Here is a 24,502-nt window from a genome sequence, read left to right as displayed (position 1 = left end):
ACAGAGCATGAACGGGGGAGGGGCAGAGAGAGAGGGAGACACAGAATTGGAAACAGGCTCCAGGCTCTGAGCCATCAGCCCAGAGCCCGACGCGGGGCTCGAACTCACGGACCGCGAGATCGTGACCTGGCTGAAGTCGGACGCTTAACCGACTGCGCCACCCAGGCGCCCCTGTCTCTAATTTTTAAACCTTGTTTAATTAGCAAATTATACAGTCGTACTTCATCTTCTTTGTGACCCCCTATGTCAACGTTCCTCAGAGGAAAGTCTTCCTTGGGAGTGAAGGCTACCATGGCTTTAATAAGATGGTCAAAGCAGATGTCTGAAGAATATGCACAGGTCATAACATCTTATTCAGTAACTATCTGTACTCAGCACACTTACTGTCATGATTAGGCAGCATTCAGTATTCTTATGTAATTAGTACATAACACAAAAATATCATTGCCTTCATCAAAGAGACCAAAGGACAGAGAGAAGAGATACATGCATAAGTGGAAGAGAAGTCTAGGAAAGATTATTTTAAGTGAATACATGAAAATATTGATTTTTCTTTCATAAATATTTTATTAGTACTACTGGTATCTGAGAAACCACTACAAATTATTTTTCCAACAAACATCATGCTGGTAGTGTTTTGTTTTGTTTTGTTTTGTTTTAGGCTTCTTAACCCCTCTTCTTAAATTATCTTAAGATTCTTCTGGGTGCAAAATAGGAAAGCTAGAAAGGAAAGAAAAAATAGCCCAGTGGTATTACACTGAAACATCATCAAGTGCTCATTTAAAAAATATTTTTATGTTGGGGGATGAACATAAAGGGATGAAAAAACAGAGTTGGTGAATTTTTTTTAAGTGTTATGCAGACATAAAAATTAACACCAAAAAATGTATTTATTTTAAGGTCATGGGTGTCCACGGATTCTTGTCATATTAGGTGATATCCTACAGTCTGTTGTATTAGAAATGACCCATTTCGGCTAGCTGTGCAAATGGATTTGCCCAAATCAGGCCTAAAATGTTAAGTTCACTCCTTTCTCTTATAGAACTCCCTCTGTTTAGAGCCCCAGCCCTTATATGTGCCACACCCAGACCACTGCTTACAACTCTGCCTGACATGCTTGCATAGTGCCCTTGTTCCTAAAAAAAAAAAAAGGTCCATCTCTAGGAAGCATGAGATTTTGTTTTGATGGTTGCCAGTATAGCTCATTACTCCACAATTAGTGTCTTTTTAAAAACCTATTTGGAACCCATGATTGACATTTACCATTTGATGGAACAGTTGGAGACTTTCTGTGGCAAGTGTCAGAAAGCCCAACTCTTATGCTTGTTAAGGCCCAATGAAAGGGGATTAATTGGCTTTATTTCCTTTATAGTAGGAAAAGTCTGGTGGTGGTTGGTATCCTTTGACTTAGGGGCTTAAAATGGCACCAGAACCCTGCCTCCCAGCTCTGTATTCATTTGCAATCTCCCACTTGTGACACGATGGCCTGCGGAAGCTCCAGCTCTAAATATTCTCAGACTCTAGTCAGCTCACAATGAGACTGAACAAAAAAGTCCGGGCCTGGCAGACATTGGCCCAATTCTCTTATATGCTTATCTCTGAACCAGTAACTCTGGGCAGGAGAATAGAATGTGTTGACTGGCTTAGATCCAGGTCACATACTCTCTCCTGGAACTGGGGTCAGTTCCATACTATTCATATGGGTTGAGAACTGGTATCCAAAGAGAAGACATTTATTCTGTGTAGCTAAAAAAATAAGAAATGCCAACATCAACATTAAATTACAGAATGAGGTCACTAATTCCACAATCCTAGTACACAACCTACTGAATACCACGGTGTCCGTGTAACACATTGCTGGGAGAGGCCTATTCTTAGAGCATGATGACAAAAGACTCCTGAAGAAGTTGAGCTTCTATGAGGGACATTGAGAGTTACTGATAAAGTTAATTTTGCACGTGCAGAAACTGAAGCCCAGAGAAGTCCCAGGTTCAAGCTCACATGAAAGATCAGTTTTAGAAATAAGTATATAATCTGAACTTCCACTTTTGGCCACCATGGAGAAATTAGATTTGCCTTCCCATCTTAAACAACTAACAAACCAGAAAAAAACATCTAAGACAACAGTCAGATATTGAATAGGTAGTGCAGTACTGTGATACCTGAAAAAAGGAACTCAGCAAGAGGGGTCATAAGGTTGTTTTCATTTATTGTTTGGAGGCAGTTTCTTGGCCAAACACCCGGGGAGAGAATCTAAAGAGAGCCCAGTGGCCTAGCTAAGTGGAAGAGACAGAGATTGGAGTTTGGTGAGGCAAAAAAGCAGCTGAAATTTGGGGGGCACTGTACCTGGAATTACAGAGCTATACATAAGGGCTCTAGGGATCTGCATTGGGATCTTCTCGACTCTTAGCGCAAGTACTTATCTACATATGTGTGAAAGGAGGAGAACATTTAAAAACAAAACCAGAAATCAATAGGCTGAACAATTTCTGAAATGCACTCAGGGCTGAGAAGAGTTTTGTCCTGCAGTACGAGTAGAAAAACATGATAATGCATGAGACATTGTTTAAAAGTCCTCAAAGCATTATCATCTTAGTAGCATGACTGAATTAGCAATAGACTAGAGGCAGCAGTGAGGAAAGAAATTGAAGCTAGAGATTAAAAATGTATCTGAAATGGGAGCACCTGGCTGGTTCAGTCCATGAAGCATGCTACTCTTGATCTCCGGATTGTGAGTTCAAGCCCCACATTGGGTGTAGAAATTACTTAAAAAAAAATTATATATATATATATACACACATATATACATATATATATGTATATATGTGTGTGTATATATGTATATATAGACATATATACATATATGTATATATGTATGTGTATATATATACACACACACACATTTATACATACATACACACACATATATATATATATGTATATGTAATGTCTGAAATGAAAAACACATTGGATAGTATTAATGCATATTAGGCATCAAAGAAGAAAAAAATAGTGAACCAAAAGAAAATACCCACAATGAAGGGCAGAAAGAATATTTTTATATAAGGAAGAATACTTTCTTAAACAATTTTTTAATGTTTATTTATTTTTGAGAAAAAAAGAGAGTGCGAGCTGGGGAGGGGCAGAGAGAGAGGGAGTCACATAATCTGAAGCAGGCTCCAGGTTCTGAGCTGTCAGCACAGAGCCCAATACGGGGCTTGAACCCATGAATTGTGAGATCATGACCTGAGCCGAAGCCGGATGCTTAACCGACTGAGCCACTTAGGTGCCCCAGGAAGAATACTTTCTTTTTAACTTTATTTATTTTGAGAGAGAGAGAGAGAGAGTGAGTGAGTGAGAGAGAGAGAGAGAGTGAGTGAGTGAGTGAGTGAGTGTGTGTGTGTGTGTGTGTGTGTGTAAGTGGGGGAGGGGCAGAGAGAGAGAAAGAATCCCAAGCAGGCTCTGCACTGTCAGTGCAAAGTCCCATGCAGGGCTAGAACTCATGAACCACAAGACTGTGACCTGAGCAGAAGTTGGACGCTTAACCACTGAGCCACCTAGGTGCTCCCAGAAAGAAGAAAAAAAAAAAAAAAAATTAACATAGCATCAGTGACAATATCAAGCCTTCTAACTTCAAAGTGTAATTGCAATCAGAAGGAACAGTGGTGAGGGCCCAGGGGACAGTACAATTATTTGAAGATATAATAATTTTGAAGATACAGTAATTTTGATGAAAACCCAAGGGCTACAAGTGAACCACAAATAGAAAAAAATCTATGAAGAAAACACCATGGCGCATCATAATCAAATTGCTGAAAACCAATGCTAAAGAGAAAAGAGCAGCAGAGAGGAGAAAACACAGGTTATGGGAAAGAAAAGTTTTATTCCTAAAGTGACACTCTACCTCAGCCTGTTCATCCCTCCCATATGATATCAAAATGTGTAGGGGAAGGAAGTCTCTGGGGTTTAGAAATTAAACATGTATTCAGTTTCTTTTGAATTGTATTTTCACATTCCAGCTTCATAATGTGTTTATCATTTTATGGCTTTATAGGATCTTACCTGTGCACACTCATACACAGAAATCTAGTGCACATTTTTTTAAAAAAGAAGAGAAATGATTTTTACACTGCTGTTTATTCACATCTTTAAAGGTCATTTCAATGTAAGGAAATATGTCAACAGAAGAAACAAATTATGTTCCTTTGTCACTGGTACTCTTACGTATTTTACAAAGTTTTATAAAAGGCAGGAGGGGAGATGGGGAGGAAAATACATTTTACATATAGATGACAAAATAGTGACGACAGAGTTCTCATCAGAAACTATGCAAAACAATAGAGTGACATCTTCAATGTCCTCAACAGCTAAAAAAAAAAAAAAAAATACAGATCTCTATATCCAACACAAAATACCTTTTAAAAATGAAGACAAAATAAAAATATTTGTTTTTTAAACAAAGAAAAGCTGAGTAAATTCATCACCAGGAGACCTATACTGCAGTAATATTAAAGGAAGTTTTTCAGGGGCGCCTGGGTGGCTCAGTCGGTTGAGCTTCCGACTTCGGCTCAGGTCATGATCTCACGGTCTGTGAGTTCGAGCCCCGCGTCGGGCTCTGTGCTGACAGCTCGGAGCCTGGAGCCTATTTCAGATTCTGTGTCTCCCTCTCTCTCTGACCCTCCCCTGTTCATGCTCTGTCTCTATCTCAAAAATAAATAAACATTAAAAATTAAAAAAAAAAAAAAAGTTCTTCAGGACAAAAGGAAAATAATACCAGGTGGAAAATTAGATCAATACAAAAGAATGCCAGAAGTGGTAAACATGTGGGTAAATATAAAAGATGGGTTTTTTTCCTTTCAGTGTCTTTAAGATAATTGACTAAAACAAATATATATATATATATTAATATTACGTAGTTTACACAAATAAATGACGACAATAGCATAACATACATATAGGGTGAGGAAAGTGGAATTAATGTTGTAAGATTCTTACGCTATACATGAAGTGGTTTAATATTGTTTGAAGGTAGACTGAGAAGTTAAAGATGTATTATAGACCTTAGAGCAAACTCTAAAAAATAAAATCATTATAAGCTAATAGTGGAGATAAAAGGGATTCATAAAAATATGCAATTTATTCAAAAGTATGGAAGAAGAGAGAAAAAGGAACAAAAGAACAAATGGAATATATAGAAAACACAAGCAAGATGGCAGATTTTAAACCAGATCATATTGATAGTTCCCTTAAATGGAAATAGCCCAAACACTCCACTAAAAGGCAGAGGTTGTCAGATTGGATAAAAAGGCAAACTCCAACTCTATGCTATCCACAGAAACCCACTTTAAGTATAAAGACCCAGAAGGGTCAAAAGAAAAAGAGATACCGTGTAGACAGTAATTCAAGGAAAATTAGAGTGGCTATATTTATATTAAATAAATATAGTTGTTTTCAGAACAAGGAATATTGGGAGTAGAGAGGGTAAAATTCATCAAGAAGACATAATTTAAAATGTATATTCACCTAATAACAGAAGTTCAAAATACATAAAGCAACAACTAAAAAGTGAGATAGACAAATCCGCAATTGTAGATTGTGGATTTCTCAATGGTAGAAACTTCTTTCTTAATGATAGAATATAGAATGGAAAATTAATGAGATAGAAGGCTTGAACAACAGTATCAGTTTGGCCTAATTGATATTTACAGACATAGTCTATCTACTCAGCAACAGAATGCATATACTATTCAAGTGAACGTGAAAGATTCACCAAGATAGACAATATTCTGGCCCATAAAACAGGTGTCAGCAAATGTAAATGGATTGAAATCATACAAAGTATATCCTTTTGCCACAACAGAATTAAATTCAAACAGATACCTGAAAAATTTCCCACATGTTTAGAAATTAAACAGCTTATTGCTAAATAACTCATGAATTAAAGAAATCAGAAGAGACATTAGAAAAATACAGCAAATCAAAATTTGTGGAATATAGCTAAAATAGTGCTTACAGTGAAATCTGTACCACTAAATGCTTATTTTAGGAAAGAAAGGCCTTAAATCAATGAATTAATAAGCTTTTGCCTAAAACTAGAAAAAGACCCAATTAAACCAAGTAATAGAAGGAAAGAAATATTAAAGAGCCGTAACCCATGAAATAGAAGAAAAACAATGAAGAACATTTGACTCTCTTTCACTAGAGTTTTAAAAAAGGTTTTAACTACAGTTTAATAATTTCTTGTGCATTTTATTCTAACCTTTTTCCTGATAGATAGGAATACCTCCATTCATAATATAATGTATGTTAACAGTAAACTTCAGATGACATTCTTAACAACTAAGCCAAGGAGAAGTTGAAACCTGGTTATATGTGGGACAGTCTTGGCTTCAAGGAATTGTGGGTCATAAGATAATGTGGATTGGGCTGAGGCTACTTTGTCTCTTGGTGTTCAGTTTACCCATCTAAAATGTGTGTAGAGATTATCTGTCACTCGGCTCTGGATTGTAAGTGATTTTTATTGCACAACCAATGTATTTATTTTCCTATCAAACCTTCATCATATAACTTTAGGAGACTGATGTTTTGAAGTACTGATTCACGGTGTTGATTTTTTACTACTGATATTTGAATGCAAACTTATTCATCCAAGGAATGAAACTCAGCTTCGAAAGTGAAGTGTTTTAGGTTATGACATTTGACAGTTTTAAACTTTAACCATGATTCAGTTTAGAGGTAGAGTTCTCATTAAAGCTCCTATGGAAAGAGGAAAAAAAAGAAATTAGAAAGAGATTGGCTTCTAAAACTTAAAAAAAAAAAAGTCTACGTTAAAATCACGGGTTTTCTGATATTTTAAACACTCATATTTTGAAACAAAGTGTTTTAAAATTACTGGTTGTATTTATCTTTATGTTATTTATTACATACTCTGTACCTTGTAACCTAAATTAAACCTTGTAACTCGTAAAGTACCTTGTAACTAAAAGTAAATAAATAAATGGAATGCCTTGACAGCTTTGATAATTTCTACTGCCTGATTCCTAGGTTTCAAATTGTTGGCTCTGTGTTAAGTAGCGTCTCTGGCAGCTGAGAACAGAACACGGACACAAGAAACCGTGTGTATGTTCGAGCATGAATATGGTTGTGTGTGATTCTAAGTAAGTTCGCTTGTCTACACCACAATTAACTCAGCTATGGTTTTAGAGATATTTCTCCCTCCCTGAGATAGTGTTGATTTGGGAGGTGGGGTGAGGACTGGTGGATCATTAAGGAAGCCATAAGGAAATCTAAACCCTCGGAAGAAGGCCTGCGTAGAATTGGGGGGGGAGATGGATTATATGAGTGGAATTGACAAGAATTTGTTCTTGTTCTGTACACTTAAGGTGCCATTTTAGACACCAACCGATAAAAACCATTTTTATTGTATAATATTTTGTATGATGAGGAACCCATTATATTATTATCGCATTATCATATTGCTCTACTAGTAAAGTAAGACTAGATTACTGTAGTCTGACAGTATAGTCCTATTTTTCCTACTCTTATTTCTCATGTTCAAGGGGACATCACTGACTCGTGGTCTGGCCAACGTAGGTCTAGCAGACTTTGTATCTCCCTCAATTTTGAACAGTGTCTTTTCACTCTTGAAACATTAGGTCACTGATGTTCTGTCATGGGTCATCTGCTCCAAAATGATGCTTCGGACTGGGTTAAGTCTTGTGAGATTATGCGTGTGCCGCTCAGTCAGCGAGTTACGGAAGCCGTTAGCATGTGCGCCCCTTCACAGGTCGTCCAGCGCCTCCGCGCATCGGCCTGCCGTGGCCAGTGGGTGCCCAAACCTTACTGCTCCAGACTTTTCCAAAAGAATTTGAGGCCACTAGTAGTTCTGACTAGATTTAACGAGGTGATAAGAAGGTGTTGCCTTGATACTAAAGATACTCCTGTTTTGAGTACCCACCCCCCACTGTTTTTTGTTCCGTTTTGTTTTGTTTTGCAGGGAGCCCCTACACAGTTTTATAGATTTGTTGCTAATGCTCATGGCCAATGCCACACACGCTCTGCTCATGACTTAATGGTGTAAATCACAATACTTAACTGAAGTGGCAAAATGAGGACCAAAATTCTAAGTTTCAAATATTTGGATCAAAATTAAGGCATCTTGGTGTGGCTAAAAGTGGTTACTTCAAAGACTATGTTCTGGTTGCCCTAAAGATAAAAATGGGGGTGGGGGGGGGGTGGAGAAAAAGCCTTTCCTGCTCAGCTGCCTATCTACCTACATTGCTTTTTGTTTTGATTTTGATCATCTGTTCTCTCCCTTCATCACCCAGTACAGGCTGCACAGCTGACTCACCAGAGCCTCCCCAAATGTCAGTCCCCTTCCCCCAAAGCAAAATTTCACTTCCCCAAATGTTTTTATCGCCTCCAACATAGTTTACATTTGCAGCAGGCTTTGCAGGCATACTCGGTGACTGTTTGCATTCAGGCTTATTTCTAGAGGGAGTGTTATGACTTGGAAGGGGTGATGAAGATAGGCTGAAATTTTCTGTCTGTTCCCATAGCATAGATTTCTTTGCCTCTCTTTCCATTACTGACATTCAAATTGGATGCAAATGTCGGAAACCTGAGGAGAACACGCGCTGGGTTTCTTACAGAAGCCGGGGTGTGGGCAGTATAACAGTAGGCCCAATTGAGAAGAACTTCACTTTTTACCTAGGCCCGTGTCCAGGAGGCACGCGACCCTTAGCCTATGCCACGTGGGCCCCTCAGTAACCCACCTCCCTCCCTTCCTGTCTGCCCTTCTCAGCCTGGTCCTGATCATGCCTTCTCTGTGACAGACTTTTGGGATCCACTAATTAACTCGGTCCTTCATCTCTGTTTCTAAATGATGTCAGTGGTGTTAACATGAAGGGAGTTGTCCACAGGGGAAAAGCAATCTCAAATGTCATGGCCATAAAGTTGCATTTTCTTCCAGTTGCAGAAGAGAAAAGGACCTTAAAACTAGTTGCAGTGCCCTTTGTTCGTGAAGATATGATTCGTGCCATGTACTGTGTCACTTTCATTTGTCAAGATGTACCAGAGGTTTGGAGGTGGCCTAGAAAAAAACCTGTGGCCAATTTACAAGGTTGCTTTTCTCCGGACCATCCTTGACCTCCCTGATCATGTTACACACCGATGCTGACTGTCTTGGATTATTTTACCAAAACACTCTCCCCAAGGAATCCTTTTTTTTTTTTTTTTTTTTTTTTTTGGAAAATAATAAGCGATTTGTTCAAATAACTCTAAGAAAGAAATAGTCTGGTCAGTTTCCCACCTTATAAAGCCAGTGTTTGTCATTAAGGTCACAGGGTAAACAGCAGAAACAGTAACTAAAGATTAGTGGATGTCATAGAATAAAGTAAGACGCTGTTAATACCTCACGCATCTCAAGACCACTGTCCATCAACCTACAAGAAACACAGACAAGAAACCAGAAGTTTGTGTTTTTCTTTTAAAAGGCTTCAGGGGTGCCTGGGCGACTCAGTCACTCAAGCATCCGACTCTTGAGTTCAGCTCAGGTCATGTTCTCACAGTTTGTGAGATTGAGCCCCACGTCGGGGCTTGGGTGTCTCCCTCTTTCTCTCTCTCTCTCTCTCGCGCGCGTGCGCGCTCTCTCTCAAAAGAAATAAGCTTAAAAAAAATAAAAGGCCTTCAAAAGGAATGTAGATGACATATGTTCTTGATTTACATCCAGTGCTAGCACAGTTCTCATCCGGTTACCCCATTCGCAGCTAAGAATCGGCGAATAGGAAAAGGGATGAGGGGGGCAAGGAGGAGGAGAAAGAGCTGACACAACAGCCTTGGAGAATGAGAAGAAACTCAAACTCATTTCTCATTCGGAAATATAAGCATCTGGAGCCATTTAGAGTAAAAATCCTATGAAAACGTCACTTAATGATCGTCTGCTAGTGGTTTCTGCTGTAAAGACGTCAATAATTCTGATGCCCCACATGCCGACCAGCTGCTGATCCCTAAGCGGTATCTTCTATAGAGTAGGGCGTTCCGGACAAGAGTTGCCATCTGTTATAATGTGGGCGTTCGGGCCGAGCCCCTGGACCCCTTGAGAACTGGTCCAGCCCTCCCTTCTCCCAGATTTTGTCCCACCTCTTTCTTAGTGTCCTCCTAAGCAGAAAAAATCCCCAAAGTGCAACTTTTGACCTTTTCATGAGTGTATTTTGAATACATTCTGATTCAGTCATTTTAAGGCAGGTAGTCATAACACAACCATATCTATTGAACACCGTCATCCGCAGGCGTCAGAGCCCTAGGGCCTGGTCTGCAGGAACAGCCCGCCTCCATTGTGCTGGATGGAATAGCTCTTCGTCATACCGCTCTAAGTTGCGTAACTTGTGCAGTTAGTCTTTTTAAGGTATCTTTTTCTCAAGGATTGGTCAATAATTAGGATGTAAATTAAACGTCACTGATTATGTAAAACTTCATGTAAAAGCAAAACGTAGCGCACATTCACCCTTGTAAAAATATTTCTCACTCTTTCTCCAATGTGCTTGACATTTACTCTGGGACTTTAGTGTCATCCAGGAAAGGAACTGGCTTCTTGGAACTTCTGGCTAATTCCAGTTCCTGTCCCCCCTTCCACCAAACTCCTCATTTGCTCAGTAACTAGACTTCTGTTCTAATGCAGAGACTATAGGCTGTGAACTCCCTCAGCCTTCTGGCCTCCAGGCCCCATCACTCCTCCTGCACAGCCCTCCACTGCCCTCCTTCCCTTTTCCCAACTCGGCGAATGGGAAAAATAATTTTCCTCTTATTCAGAGCTAATCCCTCTGCCCTGGATCCTGCGTCCATTTGACGCCTTCGGGCACTTTACTCTGTCCGCTACCTCCTCTTTTCCAGAAGTCTTCGATCTGCCATTGCCCTACCCCCTCATCTCCAAACCTGTTCTGCTTTTGTTTCCCTCTGTTAATGCCCTCTTGCCCTCTCCTGTGCCTCTGATTCAGTTGGTTACCAAGGCCTGTTGATTCTGCCTCCCACAGAAGTCCTCCAGCCCTTTCTCTTACCGCTGCCTGAGTGCTAGCCCGCACCATCTGTCACCTGGACTACTGCCACATGTAGCCTCCTACCTGATTTCTGCCAGCCTTGCCCATCTCACCGTGTCACTCACCTTCGAAACCTTCAGTGGCCCTGCATTGCTCACTGGGCAAAGTATGAATCTGTAGGCATGGAAAAGGCCCTGACTGCCTGTCTCGACCCTGCCGTGCAGTCATCCCCACCTGTGCCCATGCTGACCTTCCTTTTAATTCTCTAAACATCCCATTGTTTGGTTCAAGCCGGGTGGCGTTGATTTCCTTGGAACACCTTTTTTTTTTTTTTTTTTTTAATGTCTACTTTTGAGAGAGATAGCACAAGCGAGGGAGGACAGAGAGAGAGGGAGACATAGAATCTGAAGCAGGCTCCAAGCTCCAGGTGGTCAGCTGAGAGCCCGACGTGGGGCTTGAACCCACAAACCATGAGATCATGACCTGAGCCGAAGTCAGACATTTAACCAACTGAGCCACCCAGGTGCCCCCGGAATACCTTTCCTAATGCAATCCCTCCAACACGCACACCCCAGTCCTGCCCCACAGGTCACCCAACACGTTAAGCCTGAGCAGTGCCCCTCCCCCAGCTTCCCTCGCACTTTCTCTGGAGCATTTTCACGCTGTATTTAATGGGAGAAACCTATGGTGAATTCCTTGAGCCAATATCCTTTTTATCTTTGTATATGTCATCACTTTAAAAAAGTTCATGAATGAATAAAAATGACCGTTTTGATGACCTCTAAGGGGAATGAAAAAGACAAAAAGGATGTAATATTTCAATTTTTACAGATACAGTCCCTTGTCGTGGAGTCCTAGAGGTCATAAAACAGAATTTAAGATGTACAAATTTTAGATATAAATATTCAAAAGGAAGTCCAGTTCAACCCTGTTACACAAATAGAAGTTTAGTTAGCTTCTGGTGCTTCCATGCTCTTTCTAGAACCTGGAGAGCTGTAAAAGCTACCTTCCAAGTGGCTTAAACAAAAAGAAAACACCACCAGCCCCACGCGGCTCAGGATGCCTTTGTAAAACACCATCCAAGAAGGAAATGTGTAAACAATAATTTCCTAAAGATTGCGTTCTGAGATATATGTGTGGTCCTTTAGTTAGAGAGCCAGCCTGCTCAGACACTTTGAACCCTTCCTTCAGTGTATATCGTGAAGAATATATATCCTTCAATATATAATGTGAAGAAATGTCCCAAGATTTTCCAGATGCCACTTTCACCGCTGCTTTTGTGACAGCGAGGAAGAGAATTGGTTGTGCCATAACCTGTCATTATTCCGTGCTGTTTGCCATGAGCCCGATTTTAAGTTATTTCCCACCATCTACTCTGTTTTTGCCCTCCCAAATGTAACTTCGAGATCCTGTATCATGAGGTAACTGGCAGTACAGGACTGGAACTTACTTCCTCTACACTTCTAGTCCATGTTTATTAACCTCACCAAGTCAAGTGATACTGGAGTATCCGAGATCCAGGAACATTTAAGCCAGTTGGTATCCCAAAGACTTTCCCCAAAACCAGCATCGTGATTCTGTAGCTATTTCATGATTACGCAACTTTTTAAATACAAATCAGTGCTGTTTCGCTCCTTCCCCTCAAAGCAAAGCAAGATTGCATCCTTTATCCGGTTTTATTCACTCGGAGGAACACAGACGAACACAAAGACCTCACAGAACATCTGAATGTTGATCTTGGGCTCTGCTTCAGAAACCCTAGGAAATGCTTTCAGTTTACAGGCACTGAGCATCATTAGCAATCCGGAAGCAACCGTGTCTGCATTCCTGATGCTTTTCCTTAAAAGACATAGGCGAGATTGTGGCCTGCTTTTCAAAATTAACATGTTCTGTGCTCAAGCTCATGTGGCGGTGACCGGACTCACAGGCACATACCTACTTGGAAGGAACCAAAACCAAGTTTCCATGACAGCTTTATGGTATTTTGGCCAGTATTATAGTATTCTGAATTCTGATATACCTTTTCTCTCCAATTCTAATATATGCTTTTTTTTTTTCCATTTTAACATCTCTGGAATTGGGATTTATCTTCTAATCAATGGTTTGTCATATTTTACTTGGCTTGGTTTTTCTAAATGGAATATATGTGCCTTATGTTCATTATAAGTCTTGTATTCAATAGCATCTTAAATTTGAAGAAATGTTCTATATATTATCTTAAAAATCATTTACCGGGTTTCTAAGACCTATTTGATACATTAATAGAACAGTAGCAAAAATGACAATCTCAGTGGTGAATTTTGTTATTTGCAATAGGTATTTATGTTGGAGCCAAATCATCACCCTTAGTGATTTTCACCCTCTTACATTCCTGTCTTCTGCAGGAGGAACTCATACATGTAAGACATGATCTCAAGTCAATGTACTTTGAAATACAGATCAGTGACTTGCTTGTGCCCTCTCCCTCTTTTTTAGTTCTTGGGAGCATTTTCAGCCAATATGTGCTCAGAAATCTGAGTGTTATTGATAATATTCCAGACTTGTTTTCTCTTATTCTGGGGTTTGGAGTCCTTGTTTCTCTTTTCTACCAGTACTTTTTCATCTACCTAGAATGGCTTCTCTTATACATAAAAGTCTAGAAGTATCTTAGCATTTAAACCCTTTCTTTGGAGATTCCTTTCTTAAGGATAAAGGAATCAAATGCAGCAAAACATTTTTGCGGCTGGAATGACATGTGCCTAATTACTATATTCAGGGTTTCTGATTAACTGTAGCTTCTGCAATTTCTAAAATACGTTTTTTTCCCTTAACTAACACAGTAAATATCAAATCATTTTGAACAGAAACTGGCCCTTTTTGATGATTCAGTATCACCTTCACCATCTGTGGCCCTAACTGTGGTCACAGATAACAGAAGGCGGGTCATCTGACAAAATCCTTACGGGACCCAAACACACTCTACATTGTTCCTTATCCTCCTTCATGCATTAGCACTTGGAAAGCGCCAGGATTTGTATAACACATAGATGAGGCTGCTTACAGCTGAAGGGGACCATTTGGAAAACCGCAGTAGAAATGGTTTTCCAAAGTAAATCACAGAATATTGGTCTGATTTGTCACCATTTCTTAAACAAAGAGGAAATCAAGCTCTGAAAGAAATCTTAACGGTTTGTAGGTTCCACTCAAGGGTTTTCTAAATGTAACCGTAACGTGCCTCTCCAGTACTAACCATGGCTTGTATTTGAGGGCTTTGACAGAAAACAATCTCCTCGTCCATATGTTTCCCCTCTGGCCACTTTGTCACACACTACTCTTTTTCAGGTCCATACATTCAGAGGGCCACACTGGTGTGAATACTGTGCCAATTTCATGTGGGGTCTTATCGCTCAGGGAGTGAAATGTGCAGGTAAGAGCTCTTCCCTTTTTGCTTTATTGCATAAGTTACAAAGTTAGAAGGAATAAGTTGTAAGGAGATTTGCTGTTACGCGGGCTGGATCCTGGTTTGCCTTTAACACACATGCGGTAGGCTAGATTCTCAGGCAGCCGCTTCGGAAATTGGAAGTTTGTCTGCCTTTAACCCTCTTGTGCTTAATGGACAGCAGACTAGGGATCCGGTATTAGTCCATTAAAAAAAAAAAAAAAAGTTGGCCTGTTCAAAAGGTCTGATAAAAGGAGATAAAAGTAAGGCAGTTATATTTAACTCTTGCCTTTGATGATACAGTAACTAAATTTATAAAATGATTTTTTTTAAGCAGTGTACAGGGACCTATGATTGTTGCCTTGGGAACTGAATTTTAAGGATAACTTGTTAAGCTGGATTGTCCTTACTGCATTTTTGCAAAATCAAATTGAAGCTTTAAAAAATCTGTGAATTTGTCTTCAAAGATGGTTTGCAAATTCTGAAAAACCACTTAGTCAGTAATATTTTGTTTGTGACATTTTGAAATTGTGAATATGCGAAATCCTTTTCATAAAATATGACCATAGTATTTTTAGATATAAATTTAGAAACTTTGAAGATTGACACATGAAGAACCAACTCTGGAATTTATTGAAATGCTTTATGAAAGTAAGTTATTCACCTCATGTGAAATTCATTTGTATCGAACTATACCAAGAATTGGCCATTTATTCAGACTACTTTAAATTCTGACATAGACTTAAAAATAAACATTTAAAAGACATTTCTGCCATTTAAATTGTAAAACTAAAAAACTACATTCTTAACATGTCTTTTAGCATGAAGCTTAACACTTAAAAATGTATACTAAGAGTAATGTATTTCAAAATGGGAACTGTAGTAATTCTGTCAAGTTTATGACTGTAAAAACCCACATTTCTTTTGTGGCATGATTTGTAAAAATTGTAATTCCAGGATAATTAACATACACGTGTTATATTAATTTCAGGTGTGCAATACAGTGATTCAGCAATTCTGTACATTACTTAATGCTCATCACAATAAGTATACTAGGATCCTCCCACTCTGACATCTTCCCCAGAAGTCCCCTGCGGCATGATGTTTCATGGAATATTTTTGTTGCCCCCGTTATGTGCACAAATTTCTAGGGTCTGATTTTTCTTCTAAATTGCATTTTTTAATAGCAAGGTACAATATGCATTGCACATTAATGTTCCAAGCCCTTCTCCTGTCAGTTACTGTTCTGTCGGCATTACTAAGGCATGATCAGGTTTCAGGCATACATCACTAGCCAGATCCCTTCAAGGACCTCCCTGCCACGCAGGGGTATAGGAATTCCCCATGTGTTGACTCTGAACTGTGCACAGGTGTCCATCAAGGAGAGTCTCAGCTCAGATCCAGTCTGACTCCCATTATCCTAGAGGGATGACAACCCCGTTTGCAAGTCTCTGCCCAGAGAATGAATGAGGACAACCCTGTCATCCTTCCAATTGGTGGTTATGGAGTCAGGATGAAAAACCATCATTAGGAAGGCTGTGGCTAAGCCTCTGAACTGGAGGGGAGCACCTAAGGTGTTGACAAAGTAGTGTCGTTAAGACCATCTACACTGTGGGTTTTCAAAGGTAAATGGAGGAGTTTCCAGAGCATAAATCCCTGGCTCAAGGAATGTTGGTCTCAGTAATAGCATGTTTTGCCTTTATGACCCAGATGGACCAGCCGAGACTTTGCAGCAGTTTCATAAAACACTTTGTGACTGTCCCTGACTTAAAAGCTTTTCTTTTACTTAGAGAAGTGATGTGTATCACTTATGTTCTGAAATAGTGAAGCCCATCTACATAAGAATTCTGAGTTTGCTATATAAGCAGAAAATCGGTACACATATGGAGATAATCTTTGATGATACGCTACAGTCCTACATCATGTTTGAAAGAAATGTTTTGGAACCTTTATGACAGTAATAATATGAAGGAAAAGGAAAGAGAAAATCATTTGTCCCCTCCCCTACCTACCCGCATTAGTACCCTCCACATCTTGTTGTACATAAAGGGCAGGAATTGAAAGAAAAGCCTTGAGGAGATTTTTCATTTTTATGTTATGTCTTGTCCTTAAAAGCATTATATTCTGTGTGATTTGAGCCATATTAACGTATAAGAACTCATTTTTTTTTAAATGTGGAGGTTAGCATTTGAATTAAGTTCTGTTTTCTGTGACAATTCTTAGATCCACAGTGGCTCATCCTGACCTTTGAGCCATCCACTTTAAAACAGAATACAAAGAATTAAGAATTTAAAGAGAGAGAGAATGAACTCTGATAGGTTAAATAATGGCTCCCTAAAGAAGTCCTTCCTGATTCCTGGAACCTGTGACTATGTCATTTCTTAATGGCAAAAGGGACTGTGATTAAAGTTAAGGGTTTTGAGATGGGGAGACGACCCTGGATCGTTGGGGTGGACCTAGTTTAGTCAGAGTCATAAGGGTCCTTATAAGAGGGAGGCAGAGTCAGAAAAAGGGACAGAGCAGTGGTCAGAAAAGAGAGAAGATGCTATGCCACTCGCTTCGTAGATAGAAGGTGGCAGTCACAAGCCAAGGAATGCAGACAGTCTCTAGAAGCGGGAAAAGGCAAGGAAAGAAAACATTCTCCTCTGGAGCCTCCAGAAGGAGTACAGGCGTGCTAACACCTTGGTATCAGCCTAGTGAAACTGATTTTGGACTTCTGACCCCCAGAACTGTAACGTAAACTCCTACTGTTGTAAGCCACTGAGTTCATCTGTTACAGCAGCAATTGGACACAAATACGCCAGCCACTAAACATTTAAGATATGACTCCCAAAGAAAAAGGGCAGGCAAACTGCCCGTCCAAAAAGAGATTTACTTATCTGCTGTTGATTCTTGCAAGGGCTCATTTTGTCCTGGTTTCTTTTTACAAAATCCACCAAGACAGAAGAGCTTGTCAGGAATTTTTAAGGGAGCGTTTGCCAAAAGCATCAGTTTTGTATCCCGCACCGCCCCCCCAACGCTTTTTTGAAACATCATGCAAAGCGTTGGGTGGTGTTCCAGTCACCAGGCTGGCAAAGTTAGTGTAGGAATCGGACTGTATCCGGCTAATAACAGGCAAGTTGGCCCTTCAGCACTGAAAGCTCTGGGCTTCACTGCTAAGCACGCTGCAGCCAAAGAGGACAAGCGAGGGCCAGTCAGGGCGGACATGGTCCTTCTAAAACCTGGCACCGAGATTCAGTGGCAGGCATTAAACGTCCTCTTCATCTACAATGTCTCCCTCCCTCCAACATTCTTTATAGAGAGTAAAGTATGGAACCGCAGCTTGGGAGTGGTACTCCTTTCACTAAAATATTTATGAACACACTAGTTTTTAAAAGCAAAGTTCAAAGGATTGTCATTCAGACAATAGTTTCCCTAAGCCATTTTTCCTTTCTTTATGAAATGTAAGCTTTACAGGTTAAAATAATCTATTGTTACATAATCACTGAGATTGCCAAACACCCCTCCCACCAAAAAGATCGTGATTATTCCACCAGCATTCCTGAATTGTTTTCACTTTAGCCTTGCCAGAATATTCTAAGAATTAAGCCAGATAATAATTGTTGTAAATCACACATCAACTTAGTGTTGGTTCTTTATTCAAGAGACTCTGTTTTTCCAGTGTGTCACAGCCATTGCTGTCACCCCCAACAGAGAACGGCACTTGCTCTTTTCTAGTAATAAAGTGTATCCGTTGCTTAAAGTATATAAGCCCTTAGCTTTTAGGTTGAAGAAAAGCAGTGGAAGTATTTTAATTACTCCTATGATTGGCTGCACCTAAAGAGTTCTGTCTGTCCTTACAAGCTAGTGAGAAATTGATTAGACTTGCCTAGAAGTTTCACGTAGCGATATTTTCACAATATCCCAAAGAGCAAAGTATTCCTTAATTTTGCTTATGAAAATAATGACTTCTGTTAGTCAGAGAAAGACGAATATCATATGACTTCACTCAAATGAGAAATTTAAGAGACAACACAGATGAACATAAGGGAAGGGAAGCAAAAATAATATAGAAACAGGGAGGGGGACAAAACATAAGAGACTCTTAAATATAGAGAACAGGTTGCTGATGGGGCTATGGGAAGGGGGATGGGCTAAATGGGTAAGGGGCATTAAGGAATCTACTCCTGAAATCACTGCACTATATGCTAACTTGGATGTAAATTAAAAATTAATTATAAAAAACATTTTAAAAATAATGACTTCTGATACATATTAGAATCAGACTATTCCCACTTTTCCTAGATGGGGAGTCAGGGAGGGGGGACATCTAAGAGATAGGTTTTAGAATAAAACATTTGCAATTATTAAAAATATGAACAGTCAGTAGAACATATGACTCCTGATCTTGGGGTCGTGAGTTTGAGCCCCATGTTGGGTGTAGAAATTACTTAAAAAAAGATTTTTAAAATAAATAATATACAAACACTCGTAGAAAACAATGAGAAGTTATCTTTCCTTACACACATTAACATTTCCCCCTTAATCCTATCAATATAAATAATATCAGCTATGTATTTCAAAAGATAGATTTTTGTGCCTTCTAGATATAAATCATGTTATATCTTTTGGAGAAATCAAGCCCCAGGAAATCTGAAATCTGAGAGTAGCTTAAAGTTAGTAGTCTAAGTAATTTATAGAGCATTTATAAAGGAGAGAATAAAATGTGATTTGAATCTTTTCTTTTTTTCTTTCATATGGTTTAGTGTGTGCTTATTAACTGGAAGGGGGAAATGTGGTTTAATTGTAACATAAAAATTACCTACTCAACCAAGAGATGCCACAAACGAAACGATCTTTTATGGACTTTTGTTGTTGTTGTTTATAGTGTAGAGCTTCCTTGGGAGAAATGGAACTATATAGGAGTTATATGACTTTAATAAATAAGTATGATAACCAAATAAAGTCTTAATGGCAAACTGAAATACTGACATACTGCCAGTGCCTGCAGCAGGGATTTTCAGAGCAAGCTCAGAGCTGGTATATTGCACCACGACTTAAGGGTATAAAGAGGCTTTATTTGCATGACTTTGCCCTGTCCTTTGGTCATCTGACGGACTTCATAACCAATCCTGCCAAAAATGTGGCCTTTGAAATTTATTTCTAAAATTGGGCAGAATATGTTGTCCCATAGTTTAATCTTATTCAAATGGAAGAAAGAATATCAATTTACAAAACATTTCCCTCTTCCTGAACTCCTAAATCTGAGCTCAATCATCACTTGATGCACTTTCCAATGAGTCACAAATCATCTTAGGAACCTGATGTTTAAAAGTGGTAGAAAGCTCCAGATATTCAAAGGAAAAAAGTTGGTGTCAATATCAGACCACTAGTTCCATTCATGTTTTGATGTTGTATAGCTGCATCAGAATTTTACTGTTTTGCTTTCTAATGGTTTTCCATGTAGAGTGTATACATAGGGAGAGAATATGACAAAAACAAAGTATAGTGGGTAGGTTTTATCTCTGCTTTTAAAAAAACTTTTTTTAATGTTTTATTTATTTTTAAGACAGAGACAGAGCATGCATGGGGATGGGGCAGAGAGAGAGGGAGACACAGAATCTGAAGCAGGCTCCAGGCCCTGAATCCCTATACAGTATACCTGAAACTATGTCACCTTGTATGTTAAGTAACTAGAATTTAAATAAAAACTTAAATAAAAGTACACTGATATTTAAAAAGTCCTTGCCATATATGTACATATATCTACATATATAACAGTAAAATACAACGTCTTTTAAAAAGTATAATACAGCAAACAATGGATAAAATAAACATTATGGAATAAGAGGTTGAAAATAGCAAATTCATCTTCAGTGCTGAAACCGTCTCTCAGAACACATGATATACTGCTGGTGAAAAGTGGCATGCATCAGTCAGTGGGAGCAGCACGGGCTGGGAATCGGGAAGCCAAGGTTGCATCTCAGTTCTACCACTTTCTGGCTGAGTGATCTGAACAAGTCATTTAGCCTCTTGGACCTTTGTTGCCTTTGTCTGTCCAGTAAAGACATTGGGATAGGTTGTTACCAACAGCCCTTTCCAACTGGATCTGTCACTTCTTTGTACGCTTAGAGTACGAGGCACATTAACATGAATATTAAATTATGAAGCTTTGCTGACTTTTATACATTTAAAATACCATGTAGGAGTTCTTCCGGAACTTGCTTCTGGACAAGATGAACAAATATGTTTTGTTTTATTCCTCGCAATAACAAAAGACCCTGTACACAATACATATACTTCAACTATCAGAAGACTCTGGAAGTGGAGAAAAGCAGGCAGGCCAACTCAAGGAACCCAGCAGCAAGTTTCCTGGTGGTCTTTGTTTTTCTTTAACCTCCCATGTATCTAGAGAAGCTCACAACCCATAAATGCCAACAAGCACAGACACAAAACAATCCCACGTAAAGCCTGCTTTTCCTAGCCAAAGCCCTGGGAAAAGGGTAGGCCAGCCAGGGCAGACATCTTTTAGCCATTCCTGCCCTTCTCGAGGTGAACGTCATGAAAAAGCCACGCTGCTGCAGCCGTTGCCTATGGGCAGAACCCCGTTTTCACCCCTGCCCCCACAATAACAGGGGTACACCTCTCTCCTGGCAGTCTGTGAGTGGAGCCCTATGTTTCAGCACCACCTTGCAGGAAGAGAAGGGTACCCCTCCTGGCTCAGCCTATGAGTAGGACCTGGACTTTCATCCCCACCCTGTAGTAAGAGCAGCACCCTGTCAGCCCAAGCCTGTGGGTAGAGCCCTGTCTTCATCCTGACCTGCAGTAATGAGGCAGCTGAGACCATGATCAGAGCTCCTGTCTCCCATGCCTACGGCATTCCTTCTCAACCAGGTTTCTGGGCACACCCTGGCTTCCGTCTCCACCCCGCAGTAACTAGGAGGTTGCCCTCTCCCTCCCCAGAACGTGGGGTAAAGTCCTGCCGTTAGGGTGACGTACACGTAGGGTAGGCAAAATAGCATTGCAGTCGCATCACAGAGGCTTTGTAAACTAGTTTGATATTTGAACCCTGGCCTACAAAAATGAGCCAGGACTTGCATTCTAAATCTAAAGAGGTTAACTATCAGCTACAGTGGAAGGAACCAGAGTCCTGGAGGACTCGAAATATCCAGGATTCAGTTCAAAATTACACTTTATATATACCAAGAACCAGGCAAATTGCAACTCGGATGAGAAAAGGCAGCAGATGTGCCAATATTGAGATGACATAGATGTTGGAATCATTAGACAAGGAAATTAGCTATCATAATAATGCTCCAACAAGCCATTATAAACACTCTTGAAACAAGTGATAAATAGGAAATAGAAAATAAAGATAAAAAAGTAACTACTGTAAATGGAAATTTTAGAACTGCAAACTTTATTACCAGTAAACTCACCAGATGGGCTCAATACCAGAGACAGAGGAAGGAATTGGTGAACCTGAAGATAGATCAATAGAAATTATCCAACGCAAACAAGAGAAAGAAAATAGACTTGAAAAAGTGAACTGAACCCCAGAGACCTGTAGCCAAATAGCAAAAGATTTAACGTTTGTGTTGTTGAAGTCCCAGAAGAGGGTAAAGAGAGACTGAAAACATACTGGAAAAATTAGTGGCTGAGAACTCCTCAAATTTGGTAAAAGCAGAGAAAAATCCAGTACTTCTTTGGAGACATTTTTATGTAATGAAATGTATTCGAACAGTATAGATGAGGAAGCAGCTATAACTCCAGTCACCCAGGTCCTTTTCAGGACCTGGCATTCACACGTGACAAACAGAACCGGCCCAGAATTCAACTTAGCTTCTGACCTTAAGCTGATCGTGACAATACCGTGTAGCAAACCCTGGGGCGCTAGGTAGAAAGGGCCTCTCAGAAACTTCCATTCTTCTAAATAATGACAACGACAACATAGTCCTGGTAAACACTTCTAATCTACTCCGTGTCAGAAAGTACATATACTAATATGAGAGCCTTACGTGAACCTAATAATGGATAATAGAGCTAATAATAAATATTATTCCTATTTTACATAACTGACACACAGGAAAGGTAACTCAAATCACATAGCCAGTAGATCACAGATCTAATTGTAAGTTTTAGAGGTTATATAAAACATTACAGCGTTCAGGGGGAAGAAGGTCTTTTCAGTGGCCATTTTGCCATTGATTTGCCTTATGATCGAGTCAGAAATCTTATCTGGGGCTAACAGATATAAAGAGGAATTGGGGTTTGGGGTCGTGCAGTCATTTGGACATTGTCTAACTATTGCAGAATGTTGTTCGGTCATTTCCTCAGATAATACAGATCAAACTCTTTGCTCTGGCAGCCTTTCTGTATTCAGGGAAGCAGCTCTTATTCTTCAGTGATGATCATGTTCACGCACCTGTTGGCACTGGCCATGCCATCTCTAGTTCTGCTCCCTTACGCACAGTCGTGCAGAAACTTAGCTTCCTTCTGCACCTAGCCTGATGTTGCACATAGGAGGTGGAGATGCACTCCCTTAGTGACTCAGCGTCACCACCGGCCTCGAGTTCTCATTGCACTTTGGCAGTGTCTGCACAGTTAACGAAAGAATGATTCCGGGCATGACTTTTCAGCTAACGTTCCTTACCTCTCTTTTTATCGTTCCTGCCATGACATAACAAGGTTGCGGCTTTACCGAGTCATTATGATGATGAGAGTCGCCAACGTTTGTCTCGTGGTTTATATACCGTGCAGAGCATCTTGAATGCATTGGCCCATTAACAGTTTTGCGAGGTAAATGCGGTGCTCCCCTCTCTGCCGAGAGAGCAAGCAAAACTGAGCTCACCCGGTGACCGCAGGCAGCAGTCACGTCACTGTAAGATTTTCAAATCGGTGTCATTAGGACCTGGATATAATTGCATCAGATTTATAAGAGGTCAGCATCAAGTTCTTATGAAAAACATCAATGAGTTATGTGTTTAAAACCTTAAAGGTGGCATTTCTTTTAGTTAATTACTCAGCTGTGATTTACCCCTCTTCGTTCTAATTTGGCAAGATACTTGTATTCCTCTGTCCCTTCTCAAATTCCACTGCGCTCTTCTTGTTGACAATCAAAGGTCTCAAAATATTCACTAGAAGGTGTTGGAGTGCTGGCATCTTCGATGCGATAACCCCGTAAAATTACAAAGCGGAGGACAAAGTTCAGTAGAGGCAACATGGTATGGGTGCTAAACCCGCGGACCCTGAATCCTTCGTGGGCTTAAATCTCAGCTCCGCTGCATGCCAAATGCACGGCCGTAGGTAAATTACATAACACCTCTGTGCTTGGTTTCACCACGTTGATACAATGAGAAGAATGACGATCCCTATTTCGTAGAGTTTTGTGAGCTTGATGGAAACAATGTAAAGCACTTGGAATAGTGCTTGGCATCAGTGAACTGGTGCTAATAATAAAACAATAGCTGTGGCTATTTTTAGCCACTAAATTTATTATTTACAGGGTTATGAACAGATACGAGTATGAGTAGCACAATTTTAAGAGGGCCCTGGGATGCTCTTACTTTTGGAGGTCTGATTTCATATCAAATATGTTAAAATGGAATTCTGTATCCCACATCAAATATAATTTTGTGTAAGTTTAAAGAAACGGATAACTTTTAGTCGCCTGCATTTTGTAGATATCTAAACACTTATTAATTTCACTCTGTCTGGGGGCGCCTGGGTGGCTCAGTCGGTTAAGTGTCCGACTTCGGTTCAGGTCATGATCTGGTGGTTCACGAGTTCGAGCCCTGCATCGGGCTCCATGCTGACAGCTCGGAGCCTGGAGCCTGCTTCCGATTCTGTGTCTGCCTCTCTCTCTGACCCTCTCCCCGTTCGTGCTCTCTCTCTGTCTCAAAAATGAATAAATGTTAATTTCACTTTGTCTGAATTGGTTCTCTCCTGGGATCACACAGCAAATAAATGATGAAGCACGAGCTAGAATTCTCGTCAGAAATTCTGACTTAAAACCAAAATTTTCCAAGAGAAAAGATGGGAAGAATGTTTTTCCACTCTTCAGAAACTGTTG

General features: G+C 39.9%; 1 protein-coding gene across 3 annotated transcripts in view; it reads left to right on the top strand.

Annotated features, from left to right (window-relative positions):
* The window catches only part of CHN1 (chimerin 1), a 206,988-nt gene that overhangs the window by 168,098 nt on the left and 14,388 nt on the right, over nucleotides 1–24,502 (top strand). For all 3 annotated transcript variants that reach the window (XM_040475436.1, XM_040475437.1, XM_040475438.1), the window contains one exon: nucleotides 14,355–14,439. In XM_040475436.1, coding sequence (XP_040331370.1) covers nucleotides 14,355–14,439 — 85 coding nt within the window. The remainder of the gene's footprint in view (nucleotides 1–14,354; nucleotides 14,440–24,502) is intronic.

The sequence above is a fragment of the Herpailurus yagouaroundi genome, unplaced genomic scaffold (assembly GCF_014898765.1).
Source record: "Herpailurus yagouaroundi ecotype Mexico unplaced genomic scaffold, PumYag 140, whole genome shotgun sequence".
NCBI lineage: Eukaryota > Metazoa > Chordata > Mammalia > Carnivora > Felidae > Herpailurus > Herpailurus yagouaroundi.
The sequence above is the reverse complement of the archived record's forward strand: the minus strand, read 5'-3'. Positions and strand labels throughout refer to the sequence as shown.